The following is a 13,576-nucleotide window of genomic DNA, read 5'->3' as shown; positions in this document are numbered from 1 at the left end:
TTCTGGGTACATGCCCTCTACCGTAAATGGCTTCCTACATACATTTGTTCTAGCAATGTTTTTGACTCCGGTAAAGACCCAGGATTAAAATGATTACTGAATGGTAGACTCTCATCAGGAAGCCAGTCAGAAGATATAATATTTAACATTTAAGGTTTCACAGACTTCTATCCAAGCAGCTAAAGGAGCAGTGACATTAACTAAATCAGCCATGTAGCTTTTACTTTGCATTTACCAAAATTAAGGAGTTACCTTCCATTTTATAAATAAGGGAGCAAGTTTGCATAGTAATCACTGACAATTTTAAACCTCTACAGACCAATCTCTGGAAGAAGGGAAAACCTTATATATTGCTTCCTTTAGCAGAATATGGTTCTAGTATTAAATATTAAGACACACCATATTATTTTATTTATTTACAATGAGTCCTAACTGTGTTCTGAGAGGCTTGGGGTACATAAAATATTGAAGCTGACCAGTAAGTTGGTCTAGTGGCTAAGATTCAGTGCTCCTACTGCTATGGCCCAGCTTTGCTTCCCAGTCAGGGAATCATGCTACCTCTTTGTCAATTGTCATCCTGTGATGACTGCGTGTTGCTCTGATGCTCAAAGCTCTGCCACCAGCAATTCAAACACCAGCACGGTCACCCATGGTGGACAGCTTTCAGTGGAGCTTCCAGACTAGACAGACTAGGAAGAGGACCTCACCACCCACTTCCAAAAAAATTGGCTCTGAAAACCCTGTGAAGAGCAGGCAGCATTGTCTGACATAGCGCCGGAAGGTGAGAGGATGGCATGAACAGACCGGGCAGGGTTCTGCTCTGCGGTACACAGGGGTGCTAGGAGTTGGAATGGACTGGACAGCACTAACAACAACAAAAAATAACAAGGGCCCTAAGCGATGGGTTTTATTATTTTATAAGAAACCCAGAGAGTTGGATTTTTTGGCAGCAAGGATAAGTATTAAATTTTTTATAAAATGAGTCCATATTAAAAGAATCCATGCTTTACTCTTTATTCAAATTTGGAACATCCTATAATTTTTCATCTTTTTAAAAAATCCCGCAAGGATCTGCAAAAATCATCGATAGTCTCCTCTGAAGATTATAAAATAATTCTAGATTACACAAATAAACGACAGCAAAAATTTCAAATGTTTGAACCATAAATCCAAGAACATACCTTTATCATCAAACATGGGTAAACTATAACTATAAAGTATACAAACGAGGATTAACAAACTCATATCTACCTACCATACGTCTTGGGGAAGATTTAAAGTGATGCTGCCTTTGATTTCATCGCGGAAACACATATATCCTAAGGTGGCTAAGGTCACATACAGAGTTGTAACAATTCCCATGCCAATATTCAATGCCTGGGGGAAGCGTTTTGATTCTTTCATTTGATTTTCCAGAGGAAGGACCTAAGAAGAGAATGCAAGTAATACAAGTAATTTAAAACAATCTAGTATTGTCTTAGACACACACACAAATTAATCTTTCTATAGTGTATAATGCAAATCTTTTTTCCTTTACAACACTTACAATTGTTGAAATTCTTTTTCTAGGTGTTATATCTTTTTTTTATACTACAGAGTTTCACATTCTTCTAACAAAAAGATTTGACATCAGCTCTTAGCAGGCAAACCTGTCAGTTTTTGTTTTAAATAAACTTTTTCCTTTGGAATAATTTCAGATTTACAGAAAAGTCGCAAAGATAAACAGAAAACTCCCATGTACCTGTGACCAGTTTCCCCTACTGTCAACATTTTACACAAGGTACATTTGCTACAACTAAGAACCAACATTGGTACGTCACTGCTGAACGCCACACTTTATTTGGGTTTCACGAGTTCTCCCACCCGTGTCCTTCTGTTCCAGGTCCCATCCAGGACACCACACTGCATCTGTCACACACTTCCCTAGTCTCCTCCAGTGTGTGACAGTTTCTCAGTCTTTCCCTATTGTTCCTTGTCTGGACAGTGTTGAGGAGTATTAATTAGGTCGTTGGTATAATGTCCCTCTATTTGGGTTTCTCCGATATTTTCCTCATGACTAGACTGAGATTACAGGTATAGGAAGATACCACAGAGGTGAAGTGCCCTGCCCATCACACATGCTGCGGACACGACCTATCCCTGGGAAAGTTAATTTTGATCACCTGGTTAGGTGCTGTCTGCCAGGTTTCTCTGCTTGTGAAGTTCTTTTCTTCCCCCTCATACTCTGTTCACTGGAAGCAAGTCAGTGAATGCAGCCCACACTCCAGGGACGAGGACGGACACCTCCAGGAGCGGAAGTATCTACATACATTATTTGTAGATAATATATATACTACTTCTATATACTTATTTATTAAGCATTTATTTATATTAGTATGGATTCATTTGTATTTGTTTTATACTTTGTGTATGATCCAGAACACTGCTGTTTATTTTGTTGCTCATATGTTTCCAGCTTCAGTCATGGTGAATTCTATCAGGTGGGTTCTTGTGCCCCTCTGACATGCCTCCAGTCTTTTGTTTTTTGAGCATGTCCAAACTTTCTGGCACTACACGATACTCCAGACTCATCTTGAATTTCCTTGCATCAGCACATTTCTTGAAAGAACTTTGGTTCTTTCGTTGGAGAATGGTATTTAGAATTCAAGATCTGGGTGCTTGCTGCTACTGAGGCATGACTACTTACAGGCTCTCTCAGTAGAGAGTGCTAGGAAATCTATGTATGTATGCTACCCATGTATACACGTTTATAAGTGTTTCTTTGTCTCTCTATCTGTACCTATTGTCTGTCAATTTAGTGAGATGAATAAATTATTTTAAGTATGTTAAAAAAATACCTTTAACAAAAAGAAATAAAGGCTACTTGAAAAGTTAAGTTTTTTACGAAAATCTTTAGAGGTTTTGGCCACATGATTTGACCATATGATGAAACACATTAAGTAATAACAGCAAGTATTTACTAAGTGTTTACACTGTGCCAGGTATTTTTCTAAAAGCTTTGTATGCAGCATCTCATTTAGTCCTCACAGTAACCATGAGATAACTCTAATATTATCTGCACTTTTCAGGTTAGTCAGGTCGATATGGAAATATTAGCTGTTAATTAGAGAGAACAGAGAATAATTTGCATGCTCTGGAGATAATCCAGACCTGAAATAAGGGGATATGGTCAAGAATGGTGCCAGTGCAGCTAGAAACTAAGGAGAAAGGGAAGGAAACGAACATTTATGGAGGCTTCCCCTGTGTCAAGCAGTATCGTAGGTAGTTTTACATATAATCTCATTTACAAAACAGATTTGGGGAAATATGAAAGAAGAACCAACATCCCTTAATTACTGACTGGAATGGGGAAAAACAGGGACAGAGTGAAAAGAGTTACTCCAGTGTTTCAAGCTTGAGTGACAGAAAGTAAAACCAAAAGAAATAGGGAAATGAGAAAGTAAAGCTGGTTTTCGACAAGAGAGTATGTGTCCGACTCTGGAACTGTTGAATTTGAAATGTCAGAGGAATAACACAACTGGAAATGTCCGACAGTTAACTAGAGCTTACTAGATAAAGACAGAAATGAAAATCTGCAGTGATGTCTGCAACAGTGATAAGTGGAGCTGTAACAATTTGTGAGAATTTCCTAAAGGAGAATTCAGAGAGAGCAGAAACTCAAGTAAAATGGTACAAAATGGTCTCTTGGGTCTATTTTGTCTGTGGTTCATATGAATAGATGTTTATAAGTGGTTTTGTTCCCATACCAAACCATTAGACTATGAAACATAAGCTGTAGAGTAGACAGCAATATTCTGTTTTCCCCAAATCTACACATTCTAGGCTTCAAATAAACTGGAAGCATCCTGAATGGGTGCTTGTGTCTCTTGGTTATTAGCTTTACGATAACATCGTTTCTCAAAACAAATACGATATGCACAAATCTAAAGGGAGAATTTATATTTGACTCTTCTAAATGTAATATTAACTTTGTAACGATTTCAATTCACATCAAATCATCCAGACTATAAAATATGACATTTGGGATTTGTCTGAATTTAACTTGGGCTTGGTAGAGTAGATGGAATAGAGATAAAATAAAATTGTCCGAGTTAATCGTTTTTGAAGCTGGGTGATGCTTACATAGGAGTTCATCATACTATGCTCTAAATTTTGTAAAGGTTTGAAATTTTCCACACTAAAATGTTAAAAATCATCTATTCTAATGTCTCCATTTAACAGATTAAGAAAAAGAGAATTAGAGAGTTTAAAAAATACGTCTAAGATTAAACTCTTGGTTAGTGGAAGCACTAAACTATAATTCAAGTCCATCACACCAAACTGCAAATTGTGTTCCAGGAATAAAGAAAATAGAAACAAAAAAGAAAAACATGCATTTTTAAATGTAGCTTGACTATATAAATCTTTGTGTTGACTTAAGATTTTAAAAAAATAATAATAGGGGCTGGGCTGGTGGGATAGTGGTTAAGTTTATGCATTCTGCTTTGGTGGCCCAGGGTTCGTGGGTTCAGAACCCAGGTACGGAACTACACACTGCTCATCAAGCATGCTGTGGTGGCATCCCACATACAAAAGAGAGGAAGACCAGCACAGACGTTAGCTCAGGGACAATCTTCCTCAAGTAAAAAGAGGAAGATTGGCAATAGATGTTAGCTTAGGGCCAATGTTCCTCATCTAAATAAATACATAAATAATAAAGAGTAAATCCTTACCACTCCTATGCCTTCAAAAGCAAATACAGCAGTACCAAAAAAGAGTGGGTATTTTTTCCAACCAGCCACTATTGGAAGGTTGTGGGGATCTGGCATATTCTGGAGAAAGAAAGAAAAAATAAGACAAGTTACATCTTTACTTATCTTAAAGGATTTAAAGTGTAAAAGCAAAATCATACACTCTGAGCTTCACAACAGCAAATATGTGTTACAAAAGTGAATACTTCTTTCAATAAACACTTAAAGCACCCTATGTTAAATGTAGCCAAGCTGTTAGGATTTCACTGCCAAAAGCAACTGTATCCCTTGAGCCCACACATTCCATCTGAGCTAAATGCTCCTGATTACCTGTTTCCACCTGCAAGTCCTAGGCTGTTCACACTGGCTATGGCTCCTGCCACAACAGGAAGACATAAGCATACTCAGTGTCTGAGCTGACAGCCACGTAGTCAGTTGTACCAATTCCTGATGGTGTCTAATGAAATTCATTCTCCACTCTATTCTCATTGCTCTTTCAGTCTCTAAGATACCTGGTTCCTGACTTTGGCTTTCTATCTCCTAACTCTGTGCTGCTCCCTGGTACAGGTCTCCTCTTGGTTTCAGTGTTTTATTCTTTGATCTGACAGTTGCCATTACCCTTACTATTTGTGTCTATGCCTTGACTCTGGCTTTGATTATCTGGTCCTGACTCATAGCCTTGTTCAAGTTCTCACTATCTGGAAATTCACGAACTGCACATCTTGTTGAAGATCTCTCACTCCACAATGGCCACTTCTTCCAGCTACTCAAGTCTAGTTCCTGCTCTCCTCACCATCCTCTGTTCTCTGCTCTACCTGACTGGAAGTGGAACTCAAGGCCAAGGAAAGAGGATGAACAAAGAACCTGAACTGTGAAGCATATGGATAATTTGGGAAATAGAGAGTTCTAGAGCATCTGAAAGATATGAAGAATTGTGTGATATAATGGTGGTACATGATTAAAAACATAAGTCAGGGTCAGAGTGAAAAGAATATTAAAGTATTTGAATTATTTGATAACACTAAACTGTCACAAACTCCAGAAAGCCTTAGGAGATCTTTCTGCCTGTCCCATTCTACTCTTACATGCTATGAGTCTACGGGTTTTGGAAGTCAGAGAGGAAAAGAAAATGAAACAGAGACCCATCATAAGAGAGCTTGTAATGAACTGCTAATGGAGACTTTATAACAATTACTTTGGCAGCAATATGTAAGATGAATTAGATCAGGAAAGAATAAAAGAGAGATTCTTGACCTTTTTGGAGTCATTGGCCCTTTGAGAGATAAAAGTTATACAGCTGTTCAGTAGAAAAACATACATATCTATAAAGAAACTCTAAATCTTGCAAATAATTTTAAGGGATTTTCAGACCCCCTAAATCCCATCAATGGATTCTTTTAAGGAAACTGGGTTAAGAATCCCCAGACTATGGACAATGAAGTCAGTTGAGGTTATTGCACGCTTCAGATAAAGAGTTTATTAAAGACTAGTGTAGTAGCAGTGGACTGAAGTGGTGACAGTAAATAAAGGTTCAGAAGTGAAAGAAAATCATAAAGTTACATCTACATTCCCATGTCTTACGATTGGTTCAAATCATAAAGGAATAAGCAAAACACTAATGAGTTCTTTGTTTCATGTTAGGCAATGTACTATGGCACGATCCTAAACCTCACAACTCTAAGAGGTAGGTATTACTATCTTCTGAAGCAATGTCATAAAGCCCAGAAGCATATTCATCAAGATTTAAAATCAGATCCAACAACAAAGCCTGTGCTTTCAATCTCTGTGTCATACACTTTTCTCACTAAGCAGAACCCCCAAAGGAAACCAAAGTTCACTGATGGTCTCCTGTGTGCCATCTATGAAGTAGGGGTCTTTACATATCATTAATTGTACCTCCAAAGTCAACAAAGAATTTACTTATTAAGAAACACATGACACTCAGTTAAAAACAAGTTATACTTACCCGAACAATGTATTGATAAATTATCACAAGACTGACAGCCATGGAAACGTTGGCAAGGAATGAAAGCACAAATAGATTCTTTAGCTCACGAATGAAGACCAAAAGAATTATAAACGGAAGAAAGCAAAGCATATATATCCTTAGGTCAATACTACTTCTCTCACATGGATTTGATGAATTGGTACTATTCAAAACAATCACTTTACTCTCCAGGAATCCTTCATGAACCTATATAGGATACCAGAATAAGGAAGAGGGGGAAAAAACTTCCATCAATTTATAATCATAGAAGAGAAATACAAAAAATTGTGGTCTATACACTTATGATAAATTCCTTTAAAATAAATATTTGCATTTTCTCAAGATACTCTAGCTTCCTAGAAATATATATGTCAAATTTAAAGGTAATTAAAATAGGATAATCTTCTTTGCAAGATAACTTCTATCATACTGTGAAAAGAAAGTTCACTAGAGATAATCAAAAGTGGAAGCATACTTGTCTAAAAAGGCCATTGGGTATTCTACTCCAACTTATTTTCTTCAGCGTAGGAAACAAGCTCTAAGTACCTCTTAGAAATGTAAAGCAGTCAAAATAAAATTTAGAAATGACAGCCTAATTTTCAAAATGTTTTATACACTAATTGTTTCTAAATTATCACCACTATTAATAAATATTTATTAAGAAACCACTAAATTATGCACAGCCATATGCTAGACAGTAGATAAACGTTTGCTAGAACAAAAAAAGGTCTACAGGATAAATCAACTTTACCTTAAAATTTATTCAGCCACTTCTATAAACCAATATTCAGTTTGCAAAAGAGATACAATGATTTATAGGCTCTATAGATTAAAAATTGCCTCTGATCAATAAATTACATAATCCAGTTTACTAAAATAGAAATGAAATTCTAGAGGACTTTAAAAACTCACAGCAGAGGTAGATCAGACCATAATTTAAATACCAGTGAAAATCTATTTGCCCCCCAAACACTGTGCCCTCCTTTCAACACAAGGATGTTATCAAGTCTCTGGATACGTAAATTCTTAAGAACTAGACCCACAGTAATAATAGCAAGCATCCTTTGTGTACTTTCTGTGTGTCAGGTACTGAACTAAATACCTTATATACATCTCTTTTGATCCTCAAAACAACTCTCTGGGGTGGGTGGTAGTATTAATTTCAATTTATAGTTGAGGAAACTGAGGTTCAGGGAGGGTGAAAAAAACTTACATAAAATGAAGTCAGTAAGTGGTGGTTCTAGGATTCAAATCCAGGCCTGAGACTCCAGAATCCAGTTTGTGACAGCTACATGTTGACCTGACCAAAACACTGCAACTCTGAAAAGGGCTCTGCCCAAGCAGCCAGCCACCTGGCCCCCACTTTGACATTTCCCTCTCTGAATATAGTAAGTACCAAGAGGCCAACAAGTAGGAGTTTAGAACAAAATTCTGATAGGATTCACAATTCAAATGTTTCCTTTAATTTTACACTTACAATCCACAATGAGCAATGTTCAGTGTCACTACAAATGTACACATCATCTTAAATTGCACAGAATATATCTACTAGTTTTAAGTTACATAGGCAATTTATAACTCGTACTGGACTAAAAATCTCTCAGGTTACACCATGCACCATTTAAGAAATGCGCAGATCACATTTATCTTGTAATTGGCCATCAAAACTTTATGCTTTATTTTCTATAATTTGAAATAGAATCAAAACTGGTAATTCACATTACTTGGCTTTTAAAGACATTTTTTATTTCTTGGCTCAATTTTCTCAGTAACCAAATTATTTAGAGCCAAATACTTCTGTATCAAAGTACCTCCAATAATGAGATTAGGTAATGATCAAAATCAAGCTCTAACAAGGATACCCAGCAAAAGAAAAGCAGGTACATAACCAATTTATAAAAGGGCTGTTTGAATTGTTAGGTGTTTGGGAATTTTAAATTAATTCTATCACAAATATCTCATAATTTAGTATTCTTTGGCAGAAAGATGATTATAAAAATTCTCAGGATTAAAAAATAAAATAAAATAAAAATGTAGATACATACCAGAGCAAGATTCAGGTAAACATTTGAGTCCTTTGGTGCCCTCTAGAGACAGAGATTGGCTATCTAATAGGACTTCCTATGATCTCACATGTTTACCAAAATGCAAAACACTGAAATAAATATTATAAAATAAAATTACTAATTTCAGTTGTTTCCATTTAGAGCTCATTTTACTAAAATCCACTACTTATTAACTTTTCAATGTTTCGGTAATTTAATGGTTAAAATTCCAAAGGCAGATTATGTACTTCAGTAAAGCTAAAACGCAGAATTAAAGCCATAACACCCTACATGTGTACATGCTTGACACTTACAAAGGCTTTCACAAAACTTTTGTCAAATGAGCCTCACAATAAGTTTATGAGTAACAAGGAGAGATTTTGTTACTATTCCCATTTTACAAATAAGGAAACTGAGGCTTGACCAGGGACAAAGGGGTCTTGCCCAACGTGTGAGTTAAAACAGAGAGCAGGGATTTGAATTCAGATCTTCTGACTCTCAAGTCCATGGTCTTTGGTATCACTACATTTTTTTCTCTTAACGTAATATCCCTTCCCTTCTCTTCATGCAGGATTTATCTATCTGAAATTTCCTAGAGTATCTTAGAGTACAAACAGAGAGGAGCTACTGTAACCACGATGGACTGGAGTCATCGGAAGCACTACGCTTCTTTTTCCTCTGCCAACGGTCCACAGTGGCTTAATGGGACCAAGAACAGCCCTGTGGCAGTCACAGAGAAGGAGGTTCACACATCTGTATGGCAATTAAATCCTTAATTCTTTGATTTGATGAAATACTGAGCCTTCAGTTTTATGCAGATTAAGGTGGTAATAATCTTACAGTTTTTAACTGTACCAGCAGCAGTATTGGTAAAATTTAATCAACTGGTGTATCTGCTATTGGAGAGTGCTATCAAACGTGAGAGAATGCCTCTGCAGAGGGGCTGAAAATCCCCGATGACGCTGTTTCAGTGACTACCTGTCTGCTCTGCCGAGGTGATGGGTTCATCTCTCAACTTTTATGGTCTGAGGTCTTTTTCCATGTTGCTCTTTATGCCTTAAAAGAACTTTAATCTTTATCTCTACAGCAGGCATTCTCCTTACCTTCCAGAGAGTCACTTTTTCTACCTCGTCTTCTTAGGATATGTGCAAAAGAGTTAAATTCTGCCATTCAACTTTGGAAGCAACTGATAATATTACATCAGAGAAAGTCACCAATCCTAAGCTTAGAGACACTTATTTTATGCATTTCATATACTCTTTATGTCATACACACTTTATATGCTCTTTAGGTCATACACACACACACAACTAAAATCAGTGTCCTGTTCAGTACTGGACAGTTAATTAAAGCGGGTGGCAGCTGTGTCAGAGACTTAGGGTTCAGCCTAACTCACATGACGTAGGGCACACTGCTCATGCTTTGTGAGACTCGGTTTCCTCATTCATAAAATGAACATAGTGCTTACGTTACAGAGTAGTTGTAAAGATTAAATGATATATGTCATAGCTTATAAATTTAAGATTATAAGGCATTATTAGTATTATTCATAAATTCAAATCAAGCTTACTGGTAGCTCTCTTAGGAGATAATAGAAAAGATACAGTACTACCATGTTGCACAATCCCAGAAAGGCATCATTTCCACGGTACTCTATGTAAATGACTGGTAAAATGGTATTTCTTATCAGGTCTTGACAATAAATACTCTCTTAACTGAGTCAGTAGTCCTAGGAATATGCAACTTGTGGAATCAAATACTTGTAAAATCAAAAGCACACCATCTACAATGAGTAATGCTAATGAAAGCATCACCTGTTTCATCTATAAAAGAGGGTTCGACTCAATGAGACTTTCCAACATTAAAAATCTAAGCTGGCGGCTTTAGCAAACTATGGCCCACACCCCAAATCCAGTCTACCAACTATTTTTGCAAATAAAATGTTATTGGAATACAGCCATATCTATTTAAGCCTTGTCAGCGGCTGAGTTGAGCCAGAGATCATATGGCCAACAAAACCGAAAATACTTATTATTTGGCCCTTTACAGAAAAAGTTTGCCAATTTTTGGTCTAATTATAGAATGAAGCACACTTTACACTTAGAAAAGTAAATATATATTTATGTACATAGAAGCTCTTTAGAAAACACACTCACATCATCATTTTGCATTAAAATATCGACAAGTACTTCATATTACTATGCATAATGCCTACTATTGTACCATGCACATGTGGAAAATTAATAAATGTTATTGATTAAAATAATAATTAAAGAAGAGCAGGGGGTGATGCAGGAATAACAAAGGCAGACTTCCAGTTAAAGCACATAAAGAAACATGCTTTGGCATTGTTTTGATGGGGGAGCTTTTTTATTTCAGTGCTTTGCATGTTTGTTCAAATTGACAGTCGGTCTTGACCAAGACTGCAAACCACTCCCTCTTAAAGCAAACCTCTATAACATGGAGAGAACTACAGAACACTGTACGTTTCTAGAGAGATCTTTTTAGACAATGGCAATAATTATTGGATCTTTCTAATGTCCACTTTTTTACTTCACTTTTTGGGCTGCTGCCTAAAACCTTATATATTTCTTTAAAAAACACCAATGTAAAGAACATGCTCCCAAAACATCTGTGTATCTGCTTTTGAGATCTAACTTTCAAATAGCTAAGAATCAGTAAATTACGTCCTGTTCTGCTGAAAGAATAAGCATTATTGATATAATGGCAAGAAAAGTAAAATCAACAATAATAGCAGAAATCCAACTTGTAAAACAGAAGACTAAAGGAAAATCTACAAAGAAACGTGATTTATGAAAGGAACACATTTTTATATTCAACCATGGCTTACTCAGAGGAACCACAATGCCATAGTTATAGTGTTAGAAGAAAATGATTTCAGTAACTGGAGAAAAACACTTACTTGTTTCACATTTTCAGCTAAGAAGACAATATAAACACTACAGAATCCCAGCTGTGTTATCACCAGAAAAAAGTCAACCACACTCCTGAAAAGGAATACCCACAAATAAGCATCAATAAGTGCTGCTGAAATGCCAACATATATTTTCTCTTTTTAACTATTTTAAAACATTTTATAATAGCGTATATTCTTTTTACTTCCTTAAAATAAGAAACAGACTTAAAATATTTATTTTCTACAAAGATCATACATTCCTAACCAGTATGCCACTAGAATTATTATTGAGCAAAGGGAAGTTCTTTCATTAAGCTAAAAGGCCAAAATTTCTCGTTTATTTCTGAAATTCAACAGTTTAACAGTATCTCCTTATAAAATGATTTCATTAAAAATTTCATCTTTTAGATTAAGCCCATCTCTCCTACTTCTCAAAATCTTTTTCAGATTAACCTGGTATATTTCCCAGACCTCCCAGTTTCATGTCATTTGCACATATCATGAGCATGCTCTCTACTAGCCAAATCACTAATAAGACTAGGGAACGAGAAGGGACTGGGGGCTTGGCCTTAAATCATACCACCAGAGACCTCTCCAGTAGCTTAGCTCTGTTCTTATTTTTTAATGAGATACTCTAGAAAACTCTAGCTCTATAATATAGTGTGTGGAAGTGGGGAAGGGATATCACCAGACAAATTAGTATTATTTGGGTATGGTGGTTAATCAAGTTACAAATTTGCCACGTTATTAGTATATAGCCCATACTTCTCCACTTTGTTCTGGGAACAACCAGTGACTAAAATAGCACGCGCTTATTAATTCATTACAGTGTTTTTGCTTGACCATCAATGTCAAGCTGTCAAACAATCTTGTGTACAAATCTTCTGGCTCTTCTTCTCCCATTTGAAACTGGAAGGGCCCTTGCCTATCTTTGTTCTTGCCATAACTCCACAGTTCTCCACGGTTCCTCAGGGATCTCATTTGTAAGTCATCTTGGTACCCTGAAATGAATTCAAGTTTCTTCTTTCTGATGAATTACATTCAAGTATTCCCTTAAGATCTCTTCATCCAACTTTGATTTTAGTAACCTGCCAACAACCATTCCAGCCACTTCGATCTGAAAGCCATTCTTCTTGACAGAAAAAAATGGACCGAGCTGCCTCTAGACTGGGGCAGAAGAAGGAAGAAGACAAGGTTCTGGGGGCAAATCCCCAGGGCATTACGCTCTGTTTTCTTCCTTCTGCTCAGCAAGTCAGGAACTCTGAGGAGCTCATAAACAAATCTAACTTCCTGAGAATCCCCAGAAAAGCAATACTTAACCATAAACTACTCTACTGACACTGTTCTTTTTCTTCTAATTTCCACGACCCATATCCTTTGTACAATAGTCAGCATTTTGTTGATTGCTTATGCTTATTTTTTTAGTCCTGTATTCATTTGACTCTGATTAGCCATGTCCACTAAAGTTACATTTAAACAATAAGATAAAAGACTTATACCAAAATATATAGTTCAGATGTCTTATGAGCATGTAGCTAAACACCACAAGTTTATGTGAAATAACGAGATCATTAACTGTTTTCTTGCTTTTTTCCTTTACTTAAAAAATTATTGAACGTGATTACATCATAGGTTAGCCAGGTGCTTTATAAATATCATTTTATTTAAACTAATATAATAATCCTGTGAAGTGTTGTTATAAACTAATTTGATAGTGAGAAAACCAAAACAAAATAATAAATAATTTGACCCAGATCATAAAATTGACAGGTGGTAGAGTTGAGATTTGAACCAAGTTTGTCTAACTTTAAAGATTATGTTTATTCCCCCAACTTTATCATACTTCTATTCTTGTATCTTGTCAAATACTTAAAATTAATGTAATTTAGATAACCAG

General features: G+C 36.1%; 1 protein-coding gene across 1 annotated transcript in view; it reads right to left on the bottom strand.

Moving 5' to 3' along the window:
* The window catches only part of SLC36A4 (solute carrier family 36 member 4), a 54,566-nt gene that overhangs the window by 19,102 nt on the left and 21,888 nt on the right, over positions 1 to 13,576 (bottom strand). The window contains exons 6-9 of the mRNA XM_023645578.2: positions 11,686 to 11,770; positions 6,697 to 6,924; positions 4,713 to 4,811; positions 1,256 to 1,425 (exon numbers count right to left, since the gene is read on the bottom strand). Coding sequence (XP_023501346.1) covers positions 1,256 to 1,425; positions 4,713 to 4,811; positions 6,697 to 6,924; positions 11,686 to 11,770 — 582 coding nt within the window. The remainder of the gene's footprint in view (positions 1 to 1,255; positions 1,426 to 4,712; positions 4,812 to 6,696; positions 6,925 to 11,685; positions 11,771 to 13,576) is intronic.

Source organism: Equus caballus, chromosome 7, assembly GCF_041296265.1.
Source record: "Equus caballus isolate H_3958 breed thoroughbred chromosome 7, TB-T2T, whole genome shotgun sequence".
NCBI classification, from domain to species: Eukaryota; Metazoa; Chordata; class Mammalia; order Perissodactyla; family Equidae; genus Equus; species Equus caballus.
Note: the sequence above shows the minus strand (reverse complement) of the source record. Positions and strands in the feature narration are given on the sequence as shown.